Genomic DNA, 23,080 nt, shown 5'->3' on the forward strand with positions numbered 1-23,080 from the left:
CACACACACACACACACACACCCTGTAGGGAGTGGCTCTAGGGTCAAGCCTCGGCCTGACCTATGGCAGGGCCACAAAAAAGTCCCAGCCTCGAGGGCAGAGCTCTCCTAGCATAATTAATTAAGCCTGACCTTGTAGCCCTCCCTAATTCCTTCCTAAGTAGCTAATGGGCTGTGGGAGGTGCAGCAAGTGTTGCCAAAACAAGAACATTTGTATAAATGTTAATCTACCCTTGTTTTAATCAGACCATAAAATAAAGCATCGGCTTGCAGGCTGGGTCTTTTGTGTCCTCATCCAGGCAGCAGAGATCTACTGAGCCCCAGCTGTATTCTCTTGTCTGTCTTTTCTTCAATCCTTCACCGCCCCCCCCCCCCTCAGGTTCACCCTTGGCCGTGCTGGTGTGGCACAACACCCCACATGACCACACACTCCTCTTTTGCTCCCTCACTAACTCACGCTCTCTCCCTCACTGCTGCCTTCTTCCTGCCTCTGTAGTGAGGTCTGGAGTGTTATTGACCCGTTCGTGGATGGAGTCTCCTCTCCGGGTGTCTGGTTATGTGGCTCGCTCTCTAGCACATTGGCCAAACAGGATAAAATTCACTTCGGCAAGACACGACACAAAAGGAACAAAACAAATGCACTCACAACACCGATAACCCCAGTATAAGTGACCACCAGAGAAAAGAGAGCATAAATGATATCGAAGAGAGAAAAAAATGGTATGAGAGAAAAGAAAAAGAAGAAAAAGGGTAATACATACATATGTATATATAAATGTATATGTATATGTATATGTATATGTATATGTATATGTATATGTGTATATGTGTATATATATACACACTGAGTGGCCAGATTATTATGACCACCTGACATTTGTAGGCAAATTAGCCGTACACTGCATCATATGGGATATGGAAGCCGAAGGCCTGTTCAAACACCTTTGCTATCTGCAGTTACCAAGATAAAATGTCTCCAATTCACATAGGAACACAAGGATTGGAGAGTCGAGCATTGGAAAAAAGTCATGTGGTCCAATGAATCACGTTTCCAGTTGCATCATGTAGATGGCAGAGTGAGAATTTTGTGGAAACAGCATGAAAGCATGCACGCCACATGCATGAGTACAACCCTTCAAGCTGGTGGGGACAGTGTTATGGTTTGGGGCATGTTTTCCTGGCATGATTTGGGCCCTTTAATTCGTGTGGAACAACGTCTGAATAGCACAACATACCTAAGTATCGTTGCTGATCAAGTTCATCCTATCATGTTGATGGTGTATCCCTGTGGTCCGCAAACTGCGGCTTGCGAGCCACATGCAGCTCTTTGGCCCCTTGAGTGTGGCTCTTCCACAAAATACCACGGCCTGGGTGAGTCTATTTTGAAGAAGTGGCGTTAGAAGAAGTTTAAGTTTAAAAAATTTGGCTCTCAAAAGAAATTTCAATCGTTGTACTGTTGATATTTGGCTCTGTTGACTAATGAGTTTGCCGACCACTGGCGTATCCCAATGGAGATGGCTTCTTCCAACAAGACAATGCTCCATGCCACGGTGCTCGTATTGTGCAGGAGTGGTTTCAAGAACATGAGGGAGACTTTAGCCTGCTTAGTTGGCCCCCACAATCACCAGATCTCAATCCAATTGAGCATTTGTGGGACGAAGTTAAAAGAGCCATCAGGCAGCTGGTTCCACAACCATCAAATCTCACAGAAGTGGACAGTGCTATTCATCAGGCATGGTGTCAGATTCCTCGCATCATCTTTCAACATCTCGTGGAGTCAATGCCAAGAAGAATCGCCGCAGTATTGAAGGCAAAAGGTGGCCCAACGAAGTACTGATGGGGTGGTCAAAATAATCTGGCCACTCAGTGTATATGTGTGTGTGTGTGTGTGTGTGTGTGTGTGTGTGTGTGTGTGTGTGTGTGTGTAGAAACACCAGAGGACAAACAGGTAAATCAAAACATACAAACACTAAATTCCCAGTAAAGAGGGTGGGACAGAATATTACATACAGAAAGTAAGGTTAAGAATGGGATGAATATGGGGAGGACCTCAGTTTAGTATAGAGGAAGTAGAAAGAGGATGAGTGGATAAGAAGAATGAGAAGAAGAAAATAATAATGATAATTTTTTTAAAAAATTGATTTAAAAATTAGGATAAAAAAATAAAATAAATTGGAATGATGGAAAAATAATGCAAAAAGAAATAGAAAAGAAAGAAATAAAGGAAAATAAAGAAAAAAAGAGATAACAAAATAATAAAATAAAGTGAAAAAGTGAAGTGGCGTTCCTTTGGCTGGTTTAAGATCCCACTCTTCTGTACTGTCTGTGGCTTCTCAGTTTCTGTTCCTGGGACTGAAGGCCTCTCTCTAGGCTGGTCCCTGTGGACTCTCAGGGGCTATTCAGACTTTCTTTGTATCCTCTGTAACACTCAGGGTATAGTTTGGGTGTGGCTGTATTGGCTGCCTGGAGACTGCAGGGAGGGGCTATCTCTTCAGGAGAAAATGGCTACCTAGGTCCCGCGCGTCAGGTGTGACTCAGCGCCAGACTCACGGCCGCTTCTCCTGTGCCCTCTCCTCACCCCAGCTTCTCCCCAGACTCCACAAGTCCGCACCTCCTCCTACACCTCAGCCACGGGTGAGTGTCTGTATCAGAAAGGTCCTGTGAACTAGGTTCAGTGAAGAAAAGCAAAGGCCACAGAGAGGGGAAAGAGCTGCGCCTCTGCGAGCCCCTCTCCTCCTGGTCCCGTGCAGTCTGGGCAGCCGCCCAGGCTGCCCCCTCTGGGCTCAGTATTTCATCACTGTGGACCCGGATCTAGAATCCCCTGCCACCAGCAGTCCTGCGGACCTCCTTTCCACAGTCAGACGCTGTGCCTGTCCCAAGGGACGTGGCTCGGTGCCGTACAGTTTCCCTCTGACCCTCTGGGCTCAGAGGTCTTGCAGTTCTCTCCAGCCCAGATCCCTGATTTTACCGTTCTCCGGGTGTCCTCTGCCCTTCCCGGCTGTGAATTGTCTCACCAGCTGTGTCTCCTTTGCCAATTCGGGGTGAATGTTATTTGATTCAGACGCTCATTCTATCTGCTCCGGGACAAGGCCCAGGACACGTCCTTCTACTCTGCCGCCATTTTGTCCCCCTTGTAATTGTGATTTAATACTGCATAGTGTTCTGGGGTATTTTTTTATATACAAAGGTCTTATGAGCCAATAAAACTATTTCAAAGTAAAAAAAAAAAAAGAAAAACTTTGCTGGAGAGGCCAGCGGGGCGCCAGCGTGTTCGGGAGCAGCCTGTTTATGCCGGGACCTGGGTGCGTGGCCACACACACACACACACACACACACACACACACGGTGGGCATGTTCTGGGAGCGTGGCGCAGGCATCATATGGACATTTGTGCATGAAAAGGTGTGCACACACCTTTGTGTGCATAAATACCTCTGTTTCTCTGAAGCGTACCTGGAAAGGTGCTTTATCTGTAATAGGCAGTTTTCAAAATGTAATCCAGAGCAAGGGATCTGTAGCGAAAACACGCACACAAGAAAAGGTTTTTGATACTAAACACAAAGCTGTAATTGAAGTGTTTATGCCAAATGTACTGTGAATCAAACATATGGTGATATTTATCGTCTGGTGGGTCTGATTGAAAGGTTTGGTCGATCAGTTCTCATTTCACAAAAATAAAATAATGTAATAAGTGATTACTAAAAGTATACTTCTAAGGCAGTTTACCCACTTTGTCTACTTTTTGCACGTGTGTAGCACATCAAGGCTGTTTATAAAGAATAACTTGGCCCTGACCGGTTTGGCTCAGTGGATAGAACGTCAGCCTGCGGACTCAAGGGTCCCAGGTTCGATTCCAGTCAAGGGCATGTACCTTGGTTGCGGGCACATACCCAGTAGGGAGTGTGCAGGAGGCAGCTGATCAATGTTTCTCTCTCATCGATGTTTCTAACTCTCTAACCCTCTCCCTTCCTCTCTGTAAAAAAATCAATAAAATATATTAAAAAAAAAAAAAAAGAATAACTTGGATGATGAGACAATATGGTTGAGGAAGGGGGTGTGACTGGTTGTTTTCAAAAATTAGGCACCTCACAATTTTTAAGACAAACGTGTTAACCTAAAATCTTCAGAAGGCAGGGTCAGGGGTCTTTTAAGACCTTTGTATAGGCCTAAGACATAAAAAAGCAGCTACCTTTTTAGGATGTGGCCTGAAAGAAACCTGTTATTTTCAGTTATTACTGTCTTCAAATTAAAATAACATTTTTGCAGCCTTTTTATGTGAGGGTATTTTTTTGCATACTTTCATTACAATATTTGAAATAGGTGTTGTCATTATTTTAAAGCAATAGTTTTTCCTCTCAATATCAGAGACCTAAATTTTCACACACACCCCCAAAAATGTTTATTTGAAGTAACTTATGCATCTGGACTCCGGGTGGCCTAATAAGCTCAGTGATTAGACAGGTGCTTTCATAGCCAAGGTCAAAGGCTCTTTCCCCTGATTAGCCCTTGAGGGGGGAGCAGCCAGAGGCTCTCCTGACCAGCATAGGGAAAGGGGGGAGGGGCAGGAAAACCATTAGAGGAAAAGGAGTGGGATTGGAAACTCCCTCCCAACCACCCTTAAGAGAGTTCAAACGCTGGGAGCAGTGGTGGTCTGGGAGCACGCGGTGGGGGGTGGGGGTGGGGGTGGGGGTGGGGATGGGGGTGGGGGGCGGGGGTTTGAGCAGACTACCGCGCGATTTTGAGTGCGTGCTGGGCCTCTAGTCTGAATATAAAGATAAAGCATAATTATAACATGCAGTGACAGAAGCAGGCTGGGCTGTGAGCCCCAGCAGCAGGAGGCTCCAGGGCTCAGATTTTAAAGGCTGGTCCAAATATCTAGGTAGAAACATCCCCAAAGTGGCTGGAACCATTTCATGTATTTTCTCAATTCTCTATTCGGGGACCTCTGAGCTGTCGTTTGGTGATCTGAGTAGATGACAGAGTAAGATGCTGTGCAAAGACGATAGTTTTTGAAATAAAATGAATCTCGATTTGAATCATAGCTTCATGATCTGATCTCATGCAAGTCACTGAACCTCATCTGTAAAATGGGAGGGCTGAAATGCTATATCTGTAGAAAGCACCTAGTATGATACCTGGCAGTATCTACTAGTAAATAACATTTCCATGATTACTATCATTGTTAGTACGCTTGCCTATCAGATCTGCCTTCCTCTGTACTAGTAAATGAGCACATTAGCATCCTGGTCAGTTACCAAGGGTCAGCACTGAGTCAACAGGGTTGTGATAAGATACAGTGTCGGCTGCAGAGAAGACAAGAGAAAGCCACGGGGCCGCAGCTCCTTCTTCTGAGTGGGTGGATTTATATCCGCCCATTCAGTAGAAGGAACAACCTCTCAATCTTCCAGAGGCTCCTTGTAATGCCCGCGGGCGCGTCCCCCGACATCACCCTGGGAATGCGTAGACACGTTACCGTGGTGATGTAGGGAGACACGCCCCTGGAGAGCACAGTATCAGAGCATTAGCTAAAAAGGAGACCAACAACACTGTTCCCACTGAAGTTGATGTTTTAAAGACCAAAAACCTTTCAACCCAGTCTACATTGCCATCTACATCTACGTCCCGGGCATAATTTGGAAGTTGCACTAAAGAAAATGTTTAATTTACTGTTTACACATTTTGTTCTTTTCTATTTGTTTTAGTTTTAAATTATTTTATTATATTTAAGTTTAATTTGAAAGGCTTTTGTACCTTTCCTTTGTTAGGCAATTTTATTTTGCCTTTGCCATCTTCAATATAAGGTATGTTATTGTGCTATGATTCCTCCATTTTTTGAAGTTTCAAATTATGATAATTAGTGTTTACATTCTTCTTGTTAAAATGTTTGAAATGAATAAAACTATTGAAATAAAAAAGAAAAAAGACCGTACCCTTTTATGTAATGATGTTTACTTTGAATTTATATTAGTTCACACAAAAACTCCATCCATGCTTTTGTTCCGGCCCTCCGGTCCAGTTTAAGAACCCATTGTGGCCCTCGAGTCAAAAAGTTTGCCCACCCCTGGGCTAGATCCTTCATCCTAATGACAAAGCAGTCCCATGTTTGCGCTCAGCTGCTATTGTGCTGCCTTTCTCCCAATTGATCTCACGAGGTGATAGCTCAGGCCAAATTCTAGTCACCTTGCTGCTCTCCTGTATTCAAGTGTGTCATTTTCCCAACACCTATATATTTCTCTGAAATAGTTTTGTTGTTGTTTTTTGCAAATAGAGATCATTCCTTATCTATTTCAATTTCTTGAGCCATTTCCTGGATATTTTGTTTTTGCTTTTCATTAGCCTTGTAATTTTGATAATTGTGGCTTAACCAGGTGTTTCTCAATCTGAGGGATTCTAAGGCAACCCAGCCCACCTGAGAGGGCGGCAGGAGGAGGATGGCAGTTCCCAGGAAACTCCTTTCTCTGTTAGCAGCCAAGAGGCTCCAGCTACTGTGCACAGAACCTTCCACCTCTACACTTGTGTGGACCACCTGTCTAACCCTGGAGCCATCCCACTAGCCTCGGGTACTTCAGCCACACTTGGCTATTCAGTGTTTGTGGCCTATGGCTTCGGGTTGATGTATTTCCTGGTTGTTGGAAGAACATGATGTGAGCTGAATTGACATGTATCCTAGGAAAATATCAAATATCAGAGCTAAAGAAACACTGGGCACTAGAGCTTGACTTGTGTTTTTACCAATGAGGAAAATGAAGAAAAATAGAGCTTGCCTCAGGATGCCTGATTCGTTGAGTTCTTTCACTTTTTGTTCATTTTTGACCTTTAATTTCTATTTGTTCTTTCCTTCCTCTCTATCCCTCCAAAGTTCTTGATGTTTCCAGATCTACTTTCCTACTAACACCTACCAACTAGCAACAGTCAGCTTCCTTTCAGGACAGGAAACAAAATTTGGCACCTCTGACTTCCGGCAGCCAGAACATGCTGGTGATAGGTACCTTCCAGAGAGGTCCTTGCTTTCTCTCTGTATGACATCACCAGCTCACACCTGAGGTGGGAACATGTCTGGAGGTGAGCATTGCAACAGCCACAGGATCCAGAGCCAGACCTACAGACCGGTGGCTAGGAGGTCGGAGTGGAGGGGCTCTCGTACATTCTAGGCCAGGGGTGGGCAAACTTTTTGACTCAAGGGCCACAATGGGTTCTTAAACTGGACCAGAGGGCCAGAACAAAAGCATGGATGGAGTGTTTGTGTGAACTAATATAAATTCAAAGTAAAAGGAGCGGAGGGGAGAGCAAGAGAACCCTCCGCTCTTTCGGCTCCGCGGGCCGGATAGAACAGCCGAACGGGCTGGATCCGGCCCGCGGGACGTAGTTTGCCCACGGCTGTTCTAGGCGGAAGCAGACTGCACAGTTTGTTATGCCTCCAACCTCCTTCTCCACCTTGTTCATGGTATCTGCTTGGAGCCGTCCCGGTGTGCCATCCAAGAACTGCCCCTCACATCATAGTCTCCTAAAGAAATGGCACACATTCTGGAACATTCCTGCATTTCAGCCCAGCACATCCTTAGTTCACTCCCTCCACTTTGAGCTTAAGTCCTAACCGTGTCTCCTTTGCCTCAGGCCCAGCAATTCCTGGGTTGCATTCTAATCATTGTTTTACTGTTAGGTTCTCAATGGGCTGTGGGTTCTTAAGGGCTGGACCACTCCCTTGTTCTTTGTGGCTCCCTTCCCTTTATCACTAGGGTCTAAGAACCCATTCCCTCAGAATGTCTAAAATGAGATTTATTTTAAAGCCCAGTTTTATTAAAAAAACATATTATCTTGCAATTATGGAATTTCTTTTCCTGCAATGAATATGTATTACCCGACTAATGATTATTAGGTAACAAATCATTTTAATCCAAAGCTGGGCAACATCTACTGCCCTCCAGTATCAGCCTGTGGCCCTGGGTCCCGGACTGGGCTTCTGCAGACAGAACACAGCGGTGTCAGACAGACATTGAGGAACCCTGTTAAGCCCAGATTTCGTGATCCCCAAAGACCACCAGGGAGCCCAGTCCGATGCAAAAGCAAAGAGCCTTTATTCGAGCTAGCTCGAGCTCCCCATCCACCATACTCACCGACGCAGCGGCAGGAGGCAGAGAGCCCCAGGCCCCAAACGCGCTGATTTATAGGGGGCCTGGGAGAGGTAGGAGGGGTGAGGTAGTGTGGCCTCCGCTGATTGGTCGGGGTCAGGTTGCACATGGGGGCAGGGTGCAGCTTACTTTCCTCTTGCATTTCTATTGGCTAATTCAAAAGTGTGGGTTGGGCTCTTGGAGAGGTTCTAGGGCGGAAACCTGACTCCAGGAGGTGGAGGACATGGAACAAAGGGAACATGGAGTCGGTCTCTCCCCGCCCTTTCAACCCCAGGTACAGGGGCCTCTGATTTCAACTCTGCATGCCTCTACTGTGGTAAATCAAGTAGTGGCCACCTGAAAGCAGGACAAACTACACCTACAGTGATCTCTCCTGATTTTTTTTTCTCTGAACATGAATCCATGTGTTTCCACTTCCTTAGTGGCCTTTGGTGTTCATGATTATATTCAGCTAAGCTGGCAGTTGTCTCATTGCAGTCACACCAGCGGCTGGAGCAGCAGCAGTGTGCCCCAGGAGGAAGGACCTCAGTGACCCAGTTAGCTCAGGTACAGCCTACTTCCATGTTCAGTTTTCTTGCCGTGAAAAACAGTGATCCTGAACATTTGAATCTCTGTTCACTCCCTTGTTCTAGAACACTAACCTGAAGTGTTACTATGGAAGAGGTTAGAGACAGAGCCAGGCCATGTCATCTGTCTACCCTGTTGTGAGATTACCATGATGGTGCATACTAAAGAGCTGCTCTCCTAAGGAAACACAGGAGTGGCCTACAGTGCTGGCCTTTAAATGTGTGATAAAGAATTTACCACTTTCCCCAAAAGAGGAATAAAGGGAAGAATTTTGGGAACTGTTTTAAGACAAATATCAGTATGAATTTCAAGACAAATCATTGATGGTTTCTGTACAAACTTTTAGTGCTAAGATCTCAGCTAGGATGTGTGGAAACCGGGAGGATTCAACTTTTCCCACACACTTCCCCTCTCCCTTTGCAGTTCATTATGACCAGAGCCTTAAACCTGTTCCTTGGGCCTAATAACTGGTGTGTGCTCTGCTGGGAGCTCCCTGGGAACTGTCTGCTCACTGCGGTCCCAGCTGCACTCCACAGCAGGCTCTCAGGCCAACAGCTTACACTTTCCACAGAATTCTACATGGAATTTGTCAATATTCAAGGATAAATTTTCTTTTTAATGTCCAACTGTTCTAAAAGTGGTATAAAGAAGAAAATATGAGGGTTTTTTTCCCCTCTGGCTTACCACTAGTTCAAAATAAATGGACAACCATAGGATAAAGACCTTTAGCTGTCTCTCTGACAGGAAAATGTAAAAGCCTCTTGTCCAGCAGCAGGGCAGACTTCACGGTGCCCAGTTTGTAGCCTCATATTTGCATTGGGGTTAAAAGTTAATTGAATCCAAGTGGCTAAGGACACTAGAGGCACAAAAACGTATGGAACAAGGCAGGGTGTGACATTCTTCTTTAGGAAATGTCACCTGCTATAAAAGGTGTAACCGTATCCCAGTTTATTTACATAGTAGAGAAGAACCATGTACAAACCAGAAAAAGCACCAGAGTGGGAGTTCAGATATGCTTCTTGTTTGCTCTCACCTTCTAGACAAGTCTAAGAATATAAGTTGATAAAACTTTTTGGAAAGCAATTCAGCAATATAGATCAAATTTTATGCCATATCTATTACCTATAATTATATTTCTGCTACACAAACATACATGTAAGGATGCTGTTCATAGTGTTGCTTGTAGTAACAAAATTGGAAACAACATGTTTACTGATAGGATACTGAGTGGTCGAAGTGTGAAATAACCCCGATGTGACAAAAATGCTGTCGATAGAAGTGATGTATAAATACCCCTATCTATTGACATGGAAAGATATTCATAGTACATTACATTTTTTAAAAGACTACAAAAGCATCATGTATGACTTGATTTTTGTAGTAAAACACTCACACACAACACGTTTAGAAGGAGATAAACGAACATGCTAACAGTCGCTCTTCCTGGAGAACAGGTCTTCATGTCACTTTCATTTTTCTTCCTTCTACTGTCAGGTAGTCTGCAGTTACTTTCAATTTAGAAAAATAAATTTCTATTATAGATAGTTCTTAGAGAAGTGTCAGTTGATGCATACACACCAAACTTCCCATCCATAGAAAAGGCATAAAACCACCTACTTAACAGAATTCATGTGAGGAGTAAAGGAGATGTAGGTGGACCCCAAGCTGGTGCCATCGTCATCAGGTCAGTGGTGCCCTATCTTCTAAACTGCCAAGCAGAGTCAGACTTTTATTTAAACTCTCCTAATTTAAATATTGGCAACATATTTACTCAACCGGTTTTAAAACATTGCAAGTTACCAAAGAAGATATACAGATGGAAAATAGGCATATAAAAAAAGTGCTCAACATTATATGACTTCATTTATCTGACTAAGGTATGAAGAATACAGCTCAGTGGTTGCTGGGGGGTGGGGCTAAGGGTCTGACAACAAAGGAAGGTAGCATGAAGGGATTTTGGTGGGGAGGGGATGGAAATGTTGTGTATCTTGATTGCCCTCATAGTTATATGCCTTTCTGAATTTGTCAACCCTTGTGGACAGGACCAGAAAAAGACATGGGGCTTTGGACGGTCAGTTTGTGGCCATTCTTTATTATCTTCAGAACCCGTTTTCAAATGAACTGCTCTCACCCATTCCCCCAAAGTGAGGTGGGAATGACAAACTAAGCTAGTGGAGTTCATTTACTGATACGTTTCTTATCAACCCAAGTAAGGTTACCAGCACAGTATTCTTTATTAAAGCAGGGTCTTAACTTTGCAAATCATGTCATTAATATACTTCATATACCTAAGGATACAAGTTTATCCCACTTCTTATGTATATTAAGAAACATTAAGTAAAGGAACCCTGTAGAGCTAATTATAATTAACACTCATTTTTGGTATGTATTTCCCTAATCTTTCCTTAAGGCAGTTTTTCTGTTATTCACTCTGTTGCTTTTGCCTGTAATCTCTAATAAACCACTCTTCTGGAATCCCCATAGTCTCTCCTGGCATCAGAGGAGCTGCCCCTTGTCCACAAACAATCTGCGTGGAATGCTGAAGAGTTAGGCTCCTTTCTCCGCTTCTGCCTCATGGATCAGAATTTCCCAGCATTTGTGGAAGAGGTGGAAAAGGAACTAAAAAAACTGACGGGGTTGAGAAATTAACACTCTGTGTACATATAGAACTAAGAAACTTGAAAAAATGCTTCCTCCTTAAGACTAGAATAAAGAATATTATTCCAAACATCTTTTATCAATGTTTTATTTTTAAAAACCGGTGAATCCACTTTTCTATACATCATTGCACATCAACAATTACACAAAACATGAGTACATGCATCTACGGTTACATACTGAGTGAGAGAACCCATTGGGTGAGAAAATCTACACTCAACCATTAAATCAATGTGAAAAAACACAGTGTTAACCCCAAAGTATAACTAGTTGCATAGAATACCATGCTAGAACATTTCAAGGTCACTGAAAACTAAAGGTAAATTAGAAGTATGTCTTAATTAAATGTACAATAAGGTTCAACAGATCAGTGCAAAGGGATATTAGAATTTACATGATTCAGCAAACGAAAAAAGAATCACTTAAAAAGCAATCATACATATATACTGAAATTCATTATAGCCATTCAATGGACTATTCCAGCTTCTTATTAGAATCATAGGTTAAGCTCTTAAAATTACAGATTTCAGTTTATATTACTCATCTTTTATACCAGAACTGCACAATTTCCTCAACTGACAACATACAGTAAGGAATGAATATCATCAGCTTAAAACTGAAACAAGCATTTTATTTTGTATTTCTCCCACCCCCCGAAATATAAATATATATATTTATATACTGTATTTATTTTTAGGTTTTGCTGTACTTTACAAAAATGTATCACTAGATGGCAGCGGTGCATTTTGCCAAATTAACAGTCACAGTAAGTAAAAAATGGCGCATGCATGATCCCATCCTCAGAGGACCTTTTCACTTCTATTCAAATACTTTAATAAAGGAAAAGGAAGCAACATTCACAGCACATCAAGCCCAAAACAGTTTACACCTTCTACACTGAAGCATTGTTTGAAATGTACCTGTAAGGTCACCCTTACAGGAGAGGCTAAATAAGGCATGCTTTAGACAGTTGTGGTGGTGTTGCTCACTTAATCGGGAGAGAACCAAAAAGGTCCAAGCAGAAAATTTAGCAGGTCATGTTGCCATCAGTTTCAGGAACCTAAAGATCTGTAAAGAAAAAAAAAAAGTATTTGGAAATTAAAAGCCTAACTTAAGAACTAAGTGCCACACAAAACAAGGCTTTGTTTCAAACAGCATGCTCAGGGATGTGGAGTGAAATTCTGATCTCCATGTGCCGGACAGGAAGGCACTGGGGCCAGCTGTCCTAGCTACGGGTCTTGCCTTGCCCTCAGAAGCAGAGGGGGACTAACTGGCCTCCGGGAATATCCACCTAGCAAGATGAGAATTTAATCTTTACCTCTTTTAACAGATATAAGTAAACAGTAGCACAAAGTGTTATTTTGAAACATCATACATATTCTGAAATGGCGTTTATGTAAATATGTGAAACAATGCAGCTGAAAAACGGTCCTTTCCAGCTGCTACATAATGGGTTCCATCAGTCTGAGCTGCTCTGAAATGAACAAAAAGATCTTGCAGCATAACACCAAATACTGAAAAATTTGTAACAAGGTCAACAGAGCCATGTTCATTTCAATATAATTTTTAAAACTTCTGAAGAAGGCCATACTTACATTATAAGTAGTACTTAATTTGTGTTTCTCTGGCGCAAGTTTTTATCTTTGTGATTGTTGGTAGAGTTGGTTTTCCTTTGGAGGAAAAATTATATTACAAGAGTTAAACTCAAAGTCAGTAGCAACTTTTGGAAAGTATAACACATGGAAATACAGGGACTCTTTCACTTACTGCCATCCCTGGTGTAGTAAGACAGTTTACTGCACAATATTAGTACGTAAAAATATTCCCTGGGTAAAGTGCCTATATATCTTCAATTAATAGATCCCTTTGATTCTCAAGTTAAAGAATATACAGGTAACTTTCCCTTTGACTTGTAAACTATAGTTACTATAAAGGTTAGAATAAGTATTTTTTTCTCTATTGAGCGCCATTCTTTTCTCAAATGATAAATGATACTCAATTATACAGAGGCAGCTCTGGTCCTCTGGCACAACTTGGGGCACTATTTGGTCTCCAACTCTAGGAAATTCTAATCCTGGATTGATCCGAATTTGCAATTCCATGTTCTAGATACATGTAATGGTTAATGGAGCCATATAGTATGGAACTTGCAGTCTCAGATATGCTGGTCATTTCCCCCACATATCAATTTAAGCATATGGGATATGCAGAATTTTAAACAAATGGTATTCTACTTTATATTGCTACTAAAATAGCCTGGCCATCAGCCACCTGCATGTCAGGCTGCAGAGTCTGCACTGCAACATTCATTTCACTCTGTCTTCCCTACAATCTTAGCTACTCCACCGATTAAAACACGAATGCAAAATAATTCAATCAGAAGCTAGTCACTCAATGCCCAATAAAGTACTTACATTGGCCCAGCTGGTTCATCGTCTACACAGGTGTTCAGTTTTTTTAGAATCCATTGATAGACAGGAGAAGAAAGGAGAAAAGTGTGAGATTGCATATGGATTAACAGAACAACAAACGTCAAGTGGCAAAAACATAGCATTTATTCAAGGCCATTCCATCTGGAGGTGCAAAACACTCATGGAGTTATTATTTCTAGATTCAAGTTTTTAATGGCAGATATGTTGTTTCAATGGTTTTAGTTAACACTTCGAATGCTTGTCATGAAAAACTGCAACTATAGCGGACAGATAGGCTGCAATGTCATTGTACTCATCTTGTCCCCAAGTTCCAGTGGTTCACTCTTAAATAGATGAGAAGACAAACCAACATTTCAGTTGTAAAATCCTGCTGTTTGTTTTCTTATGGTGAATGCATGTACAATTTTAGCTCAATCCTACAATGTAGATGGATGTGTATGTTCTATACATTTAGCCACACATCCTCACTTCCCCAAAGAACACTGTTCCTGCTGTTTTGAGTCTGTAGTCTGGAAAATAAGATTGAGGAAGAGGAAGCCACAATAGGTCAGCCAGGGTCAGCCAGGCTGGGCTATGCCAACAACAAGTGTAAGCAACAAGAGGATGTTCTGTGACACAGCAGGGGAAGCTGAGTAGTGGTGACATCCCTCTGGAAAAGACTTCAGATAGAGTCGGGCTCACTCTTGTGCCCTGGCCAAAACCAGAACCCAAACCCAGATGAGCCAGAGATCTTTTCTTTTTCTTTTTTTAATCAAAAGCTTCCATTATCTGAGTTTAGACGCCTTCTTAAATTGGTATTTTATTATTCTGATTTGTAAGTTTTTCTTCCCTATTTCAACTAAGGGTAACTTGATCCCATTCAAGCAGGGATATACATACGTAGAATTTTTTTTAAAGGCCCACAAAGGGGAGGGAACAAGTAAGTGCTCTCAGTTTCTTTTTATTTTACAAAAGTCGGGTAGATTAAATGATTCAGAATGGTTTGGTTTCACTGAAGGCTTCTGGAAAAAACTCTCAGCAGGATTCCACAAGGGGGCTTGGTGCACATGAAGCAGTTATGGAGATCACAGTCTCGGTGCAGGCGTCCGCAGGAGCACACGTCAGGAGGAATGTCTGTCAGAGGGAGACATTGCTCCACCTGTTCCTTTGAGGCAATGGAGAGGCAAAGCCACTGCCGGCACACACAGTGACTGGAGCAAAACAGATTTAAAAAACAAAACAAAAAACTAACCACAAACCAACAACTTATTAGCCAAAACCACAGACTAGAGACAACCAGTGTCCACAAGATTCTACTATGGACAACAGTACTATCAAACAGATACAGAGAACAAACTAAGACTTAAGCACACCCCGACATCTGTGTGCTGTGTGTGCAGTGAAGATATACAAAAACACGGCAGGTACTAACACACAAGCCCAGCCTAAATCCTCCCTCACCTGACACCCTAATGCTCTCAGCATCCCGGCCAAGCCAGCTCAGCTACATGCTAGGAACTAAGCACTCAGGGACTTAAAGGAAAAGACACAGAAGCAAACTCAGAATATTCTTAGTGCTCTGGCTGTGAACCCAAATATACAAAATTCTAAAGCAAGATAGCGATTCAAGAATACCTTCCATCTATCCCAACTTTAAAAGAAAAAGCAGGGGAGAGGGAATTGCAACAGCCAGGCTAATTCTTTTTAAAGCATGACGCTATCAGCACCAACCCCAGTGGTCACACCACAGCTTTTCTTTCTTTTGCAGAGGATATGCCCTGGCATCTGAGGAACGTCCAGTCCGTAACGTGCAAAGTGCTGCAGTAGGGATTGTAGCAACAGTGGCTCTAGTGTAGCCGCCATGCCTGCGTGTGGGAACAGCTGTTGTTCACAGTCGTGTCTAAATCTCATAAGCCCCATCATCTCTCTCCCCAAATCCACTTTCACATTTACAAAGAGCTTCGTGTCCCCTATGTTCTTGGACTGACAGCAGCACCACTCTCCCTTACAGGTCAGACAAAAAACAACTTGACCCTCACAGGGAAATCAGAAAGGGGGGAAAAACAGAACTACAAAAATAAAAGGTACAAAAATCAAAGTAAATGAGGATTTAAACAGCAAACTGAAATCCAAGTTAGTTGTGAAAGTGAATGAAGTAAACTTGAAGAAAAGTGTTAACATTATGAACTATGCACTGTATAGACTGAAGCGGAGATTAAACAAACTCCAAAAGCATGCATATCGCTCACTTACCACCATGTTTTAAGGGTTTGATGCAATTGAGGGGGGAAAAAGAAGAAGTCATAGTAACCGACAAGTATCAACATACCCCCAAACCCTCAGGCCAAAAGACAGCTGCTTAAACAATGACTGTCCTCTCCATCTGGGTAATACAGCCACTAGCTAGAAGAGAGAAAGAGGGCTGGGGGAGAATGGAAACAAGATGCTTCTGGAATCCATCTTATGAGTGAAGTTTCTGGTGGAGCTGTTGCACACACTGATTTCTCTGCATCTGGTCTTCCCAACCAAATGCACTGTAGCCCTCACCCCACTGACCCCAGGTCCACCTCACAATGTAGGGGTAACTGCCTGCCTAATAAGTAACAGATTACCTGATACAATATCACCTCCAAAAAGATGGCTTTAAAGTCACAATGACCAGAGTGTACTGTCTGGTCAAAGCTCCTTTTTCACTGCCTTCATCTCATGAAAGATGGAAACCATAAAACCCACTTTAATGCTGCCTGATCATAGCAGAGTAGATTAACCAAATGAGATTAGTTACTTCCAATTTCCTTCCTTATGTGGTCCTATTGTTTTTCCTCCGTAAGGTAACTTGTTACTGATCCTAATGACCCTTAGTTAAGAGATAACGAATATGTGTTCTACATGTTATTTTAAAAAGCTGCAGCTTTTGCCCTGGCCAGTGTGGCATCCTCCCATACACCGACAAGGTCGCTGATTTGATTCCTGGTCAGGGCACAGGCCTGGGTTGCAGGCTCAATCCCCAGTAGGGGACACGTAGGAGACAGCCAATTGACGTTTCTCTCTCCCTCTTCCTTCCTCTCTCTGTAAAATCAAATATATATATATATATATATATATATATATATATATATATATATATAAATTTTTTTAAGAGTCACATTTTTTTTTAACATGGTAAATCTTCATATGCTACCAAATGCTTTACCCAACTAATAGATTTTAGAGTTTGGATATATCAGAGCCTCTAAAAATACCACCACCACCCCCTCAAGCATCTTCTCTATCATAACTTAACGAAAGAGTCCCTTTAATTGACATAAAAATTATCCCCCTAATGTGGAAGTAGGAAACTCTTTGATATCAGCACTTTTCCTAAATTTCATTTGAGGTCACTGAAATGTCCAGTAAGCTGTAAGGTCCCCATGACTAAGCCAATCCATCCCATCTCCGCAGGGGACTGGGGAGGGGTTTTGAAAGCACACACTAATACTCTCTGGGTTCAGTCAGCAGGGAACCCACACAGAACATGTGCTCCAAGCATGTGTCCCATTACAAAGATGGATGGAAGGCTAGAGGAATGCTAGCTGGACCTAGTCTTTTAGAGAATTACCACTTAATGTTTTCAGAGAATGTAGTCAAGAGGTAAGTAAAGTGAAAAAACAAAGGCCTTATTTGGCTCCATGATTCACCTGTAACTGAAAACACTGAAGGTAAAAGGTGATTTGCAGATCATATACCTATAAGACAACCCACTGTGCACCAATCCACAAAGAGACCATAACAGGTGTTTCATTTATAAGATATCCTGAGTATACTCCAGTACACAAAAACACATGCGCCACTCCCCCGCCCCCGTTTTTTTTCTGGAAGCAGCTAAATGTTAATCTCAGCATTTTCTATGTGAGAAATCTAAAGCAATATTTGCTTTTCTAGTGAAACATTTAGACTAAACTCTTAAGTTCAAATTTGTGTTTATATACTTTTGTATTACTTAAGTGCTTTTCTAATAATGAGCTATCAAGAACCCATAAACATGCCCTCCCTAATAAATACTATGAGTTTTATATGAATTTTTGAGTATGAAAAAAGTTCGGTGAGTCAGAATTAAATCATAGGTATATCTTGATAATGAAGTACTTATTTGACAGAGAAAAAGCGTGATGGACTTAAGAAAATTCCTTTTCATAATACAGTGGAACCTCGGTTCTCAAACTTAATTCATTCTGGAAAGCTGTTTGAGAAGAGATTTATTTGAAAACTGAACCATTTTTTTTCCTGTGAGAAATAATGTAAATTGAATTAATCCATTCCAATGATTCTGTTTCAACCTTTCTTATATACAGTATATATCTAATGTACTGTTTAATCTATAAACAAACACTTCCTAAATTTATGGAAACCCCCCCCCCCCCCCCCCCCCCCCGCCCAGCCTTAACCGAATCACTTTCAGCACACGTTCCAGGGGTGTCTTTCAGGTCAGCATGCAGCATCTTTGCTTTCTCACATATCATTACCTCTGAAATGCTATCACCGGCAAACTGCTTTTCACTTATCCAAATCAACAATTTTTCTACCTCTTCAATTGCCTGTAAAAATTGTTTCATTAGCACTCTCACACCCTTAGCAACAGCAGCACTCTTGATGGCCTCTTTATGTTTTCAAATTGTGCTAATCCTCCATTTCCCCAGCAGCAAAAGCAAAAAAGAAAAATAAAGTATTTACAGCACAATTTTCTGAGATGTTAACAATAGCAGGTTAAGTGGTAAACTGACACACACTCCATTCTCTCTTTTGTGGCCTGAGAGACGCTTTTTGTCATGTTCATGTATCAACATGGGAGGGTTGTCAGGTTGAGAATCAAAGTTTTGTTTGACAACCAAGACATTACTTCAGTGAACAACTTAGTTGAGAACCAAATTGTTCGAGATGGGAATTGTTCAAGAACCGAGGTTTGACTGTAACATAAATAAGTCAACACAGAGCCACTGTTGATTCGTTATCTGACAGATAAAAATTTATCTCTAAAACTCCAAATTTGTATCAGACATCATGTTGTTTTGAAATCATTCATTACAAAAAGGAGTGTATGCATATTTCTGTGAGTTGGGGGTGGGGGGACATAAGGGAAGAAAGCATATGCAGTGCGTCTGCTCTCACACAAATTGTATAGGAGTTGAGGGGAAACTGGCTAAAAAAGAAAAAGCCACAGCATCAGGAAAACTCACTGAGAACAATAAACTTTATTTTTTAATGATTACTTCCAGGACAGAAGAAGAAAAAGAGGGGCAGGCAGAGGGACAAGGAGAAAACTATGGGATGGAAATGCTGGAGCAAGGGCAGGGACATGGAGATGGACAGTGGAGCCTGGACCACGCTGGCTGTCAGGGAGGGAATGAAGAGAAGGCAAACATTGCAGTGACTCCAGCATCCCAGATTTTTCCACCCCAATTCAACAACAAAAAGTAAAATCTGCTTGCATTATTCTTCCAAGAGATTGGAGCAAGAAGGTTTTACTTTGCACTTACCCTGTAGTAATCTCTTAGGTAGGATTCATTCATTGTCTATAATAATTTAGCTTAAAAGAAGTAGTTTCCCTCCAGGAAGCCGTGCAGAAGATTTGCTGGCCACAGATGTCTCCTATAACAAACTGGCCCCATTTGAGTTCAACCACCATGGAGCTCCTCAAAAAAGAGCTGCTTCCCTGGGCAGGTGTGAGCACATGTCAGATCAAAATAATACTACCCATTTCTCAAAACCAACCTGAAAGCCTTCCACATATGCTGGAGAGCAGCCTAGTAAAAGAAGTGCTTCCCACAGGAAGACTGGAACCTCTGCCCAGGCTGCGTGCTAAGCCAGTGTCACTCTGCCAAGAGAGTGGCGAGGCAGCCAGCCTCCTCTTAAAACTTAAAAAAGCTGGTTTTGAAGCCCGTACCTGTCTTTTTCTAACTGACATTTTGCTTCTCAGCATTTCCAAAGGGAAGACTGATAATGGCGATACTTAGTAACTCAAAAGCATTCTGAGGGGATTTTAAAAAGGCCTTTGGGGGCTGAGGCATAACTACTTCCAAAGAGCCAATGCTGAAACCATATAGTCAACTTGTCCCTAACTCTGCCTTGGGAGTCCTAGTTTGTAGCAGGAAGAAGAAAAATATAGAGGAAAAGCATAATACACACATGAAAATCCCAAGAAAACAATTGTATTTCACAGAACAGTTCTATGGACTTAGAAGGAAAGTAAAAATCCTGGAACACTTATGTTGCAGGGAACTGACTCATTTATTTACAAAGGCCTATCTGCTTCCAGCCTAAGTCTACCCCATCCCTCCATCTACATCACTGCTGAATGTACATCTGGAGAGGAGTCCACCACGTCTTCCCATGTGCATTGTTAGTTTTAACAAAACACCTTTCCACCAGCTTCACTCTAATACTCACTCTACTTAACGCAGGCAAAGAGAATTAAGAGTTGCTGAAACAAAAGGAAAAGAAGGGGAAATAAATGGCTCTTGCTCTCAAACCTGTCCTTCCAAAGAGTTGGGATTCACTGCATTCCTTCAGGGCTGCACAGTCTATGAGAGCACAGACTTAGTGCTCTCCCCAACACACAGGGTAGGTGGTACAGTCCCACTGTCCAGCCAGAGGGACAAGGACAGGAAATAATACCACAGTGCACAAGCACAGGCCCAGGACTGTCGAATTAGAGCTGGCATCTTCACATCACTCAAAGTCAGCCTCCACTGAGCTTAAGTGCAGACCCTTCTAGCCTAGTCAGTGACAGGCAAGTGGTGGTAATAGCTGCCTGGCCAATTAATTTGTTTTTACTGTGATGCTATAGGGCAGGAAGGTGGGGATGAGAAGCTAGTTAGAAATCTGAACAACTACTGATCCAAGTGTCCATCAGTAGCTCCCCCCAACTATAATCAATTGGGTTAGAAATTGAATATCTATGACAAAAAACACACAAAAATGCCTCAGGACTTTCCTGATTCTAAGCATGTCCAACAATCTAAGATTCTTATTTTTTCCAATGCTTAATGCTTAACAGTTCTCTGTAGTTCTGCTGCTAAGATCAACCCTTCTCTGACCCTAGGTCAGCTTGGGCGGGGGAGGGGGGCAGGGGAGGGGGGGCGGGGGGGCGTGCTGCCTCTGGTATGAACTTCAGGTGTTACTGCTTGGGGTGGGGGTGGGGAAGTGCTGGTTTTACCAAAAATGTTCAAAACCTATTGAAAGAACCAACCAAGAGAACCAAAGGCTGGCTTGTTCCAATAGCTTTTCCTGAGAACTGTCTGACTAAATGTGGGCAGTGAGTGACCTACAGGGGCTACATCAGGCAACTATGTCACAACCAATTAGATACCTTAAATCTGCCTGAAAGGCCAGGTGGCCTGCGATCTTGGGGTGGCTTCTAGGCTTGACTTGGATTCTCCTCAAGCTCAATCTGCCTGATGATCTGTATTGAAGGAGGACAGAGCTGAACAAAAAAATCGACAGCTGCCCATTTCCCACATGGGGCCTAAAGGGCAGATAGGACTGGGGTCTGGAGAACACTTAAGTGGAAGCACAGAGCTAATATTAGAGCTCTAGGTGCCTAGTTTTGGGGTTAGTGGATGAGAAACCAGTAAAAGAATTTTCCTTCTCTCCTTTTGGGATTGAATCCCAACATCCTTAGACACTACCCAGCAAAACCACCTCAACATTATAGCTATTTTGCAGGGATGCCCTTACCGTCAGGAACTTCATCAGGCCTCTTTCTCTTCTCGTACACAACAATGATCACCACAAGGATGATGATTTCAGCCAGGATTCCCAAGAAAGGCCAGAGTGGGGCCAGGTGGCTCCGTACCCTGAGGATGGTGAGGACGGAGGCAGAGCCAACGGAGTTGGTGGCATTACATTCATACTCGCCAGGGTCCTCTGTGATCTGGAGGTTCATGATGCTCAACTCAGTGTAATTTTCCTTGTTGATGATGAAGAAGCGGCCAGAGTTATTAGCAATATCCTGCTCGGGGGCAAAAAAAGTGAGAATACACAAAGATGAAAATAAGTGACTTAGAATAAGAGATCCAAGAAAACTAAGGGATTTGTCCAAAAACACATGTTAGGAAATTGCTGAAATCAGTATCTAGAAAAACTTGAAAGCATTTTATCTCAGCACTCCACTAAATTTAGGCCGTTCAAATAAAATGGTTTTTAAAGGCATTAACCTATGACATATAGCTTGGCAGCAAGAGGATGTACCAATGTTTGATTTCAAATGTTTTTCAAAATATAACAGATACTTAAGGTTCCGTAGTCATGAGAACAGGAGATGAAAATACCCATTGAGGAAACCCCAAACTGCTCTGACCAAAGCTCAAAGGTCCTCCCACCAGGGACCAATAAAGAAAAATGGGCATTTCCTTGCTAGCACTGCAAAATTCTAAATGTCTTGCTGTTCTTCAGAGCCTGCTCTGAGAGATTAAATGCAGTATCGTCACCTCTCCATTCCTCATACCAATCCCCTTATTAAAGGGTTTCTGAAATCTAGTCAGGTTAGTCCTTATCAACACCTAACATAATATTATTGAGAGGTCATAGAATGTGAAGAAAAATTGACTTTTTTTTTTTTAATCCTCATCCAAGGATATTTTTTCCATTGATTTCTAGAGAGAGAGAAAGGGAAAGAGGAAGCGGGGAGAGAGGAGAGAAAGAAACATCGACCTGAGGGAGACACACTGACTGGCTGCCTCCCACATGTGCCCCTGCAACCAAGATACGTATCCATGACTAGAAATCAAACCCATGACCCTTTGGTCCACAGGCCAACGCTCTAACAACTGAGCCAAAGCAGCCAGGGCAGGACTTAAAAGTTTTTAATAAACTAGCCTAAATGCCCATCAGCAGACGAGTGGATTAAAAAACAGTGGTACATCTACACAGCGGAATACTATGCTGCTATAAAAAAAGAAGGAATTCTTACCATTTGCAGCAGCATGGATGGAACTGGAGAGCATTATGCTAAGTGAAATAAGCCAGGCAGTGAAAGAAAAATACCACATGATCTCACTCATTTATGGAAAATAAAGAATATTATAACCTGATGAACAAAAAGATAGAAACAGAGGCAGAGAAGCATCAAACACACTGTCAAATTACAGTGGGAAGGCTGGGGAGTGTAGGGGGGGAGGGGGCGGAGTAAGAGATCAACCGAAGGACTTATATGCATGCACATAAGCATAACCAATGGACACAAGACACTTGGGGGGGGTGGGGTGAGGGCATGTGCCAGTGAGTAGGGGAGGCCGGTGGAAGGTCAATGGGGGGGAAAAAAGGAGACATATGTACTACT

General features: G+C 42.5%; 2 protein-coding genes across 2 annotated transcripts in view; one reads left to right on the forward strand and one right to left on the reverse strand.

The window, feature by feature from the left end:
• The window catches only part of REC114 (REC114 meiotic recombination protein), a gene marked incomplete at its 5' end in the record, with an annotated part of 39,071 nt that extends 27,674 nt beyond the window's left edge, over window positions 1-11,397 (forward strand). Inside the window, 2 exons of the mRNA XM_080654442.1 lie at window positions 8,606-8,674; window positions 11,180-11,397. Of these exons, the coding sequence (XP_080510568.1) occupies window positions 8,606-8,674; window positions 11,180-11,344 (234 nt within the window). The 3' untranslated portion in view covers window positions 11,345-11,397. The remainder of the gene's footprint in view (window positions 1-8,605; window positions 8,675-11,179) is intronic.
• A 28-nt stretch (window positions 11,398-11,425) lies between these two features.
• Window positions 11,426-22,741, reverse strand: LOC308245193 (neuroplastin-like). Its single transcript, XM_080662068.1, has 5 exons — window positions 22,712-22,741; window positions 21,478-21,751; window positions 13,768-13,789; window positions 12,949-13,023; window positions 11,426-12,421 (listed from the first exon to the last, which is right to left on the reverse strand). Exons 1-4 carry the CDS (start codon window positions 22,724-22,726, stop codon window positions 12,963-12,965), a joined length of 372 nt encoding a protein of 123 aa, XP_080518194.1. The 5' UTR covers window positions 22,727-22,741; the 3' UTR covers window positions 11,426-12,421; window positions 12,949-12,962.
• Between the last annotated feature and the right edge of the window lie 339 nt (window positions 22,742-23,080).

Source organism: Plecotus auritus (assembly GCF_963455305.1).
Source record: "Plecotus auritus genome assembly, chromosome: 1".
Classification (NCBI taxonomy): Eukaryota; Metazoa; Chordata; class Mammalia; order Chiroptera; family Vespertilionidae; genus Plecotus; species Plecotus auritus.

Bases quoted from the DNA above. Each gene is read 5' to 3' on its own strand.
- LOC308245193 (XM_080662068.1), bottom strand. The intron at 13,790-21,477 runs GTAAGGGCATCC...ACACCTGTGTAG, and splicing joins GCCTGATGAAGTTCCTGACG to ACGATGAACCAGCTGGGCCA. The intron at 13,024-13,767 runs GTAAGTACTTTA...TTTCCTCCAAAG, and splicing joins GATGAACCAGCTGGGCCAAT to GAAAACCAACTCTACCAACA.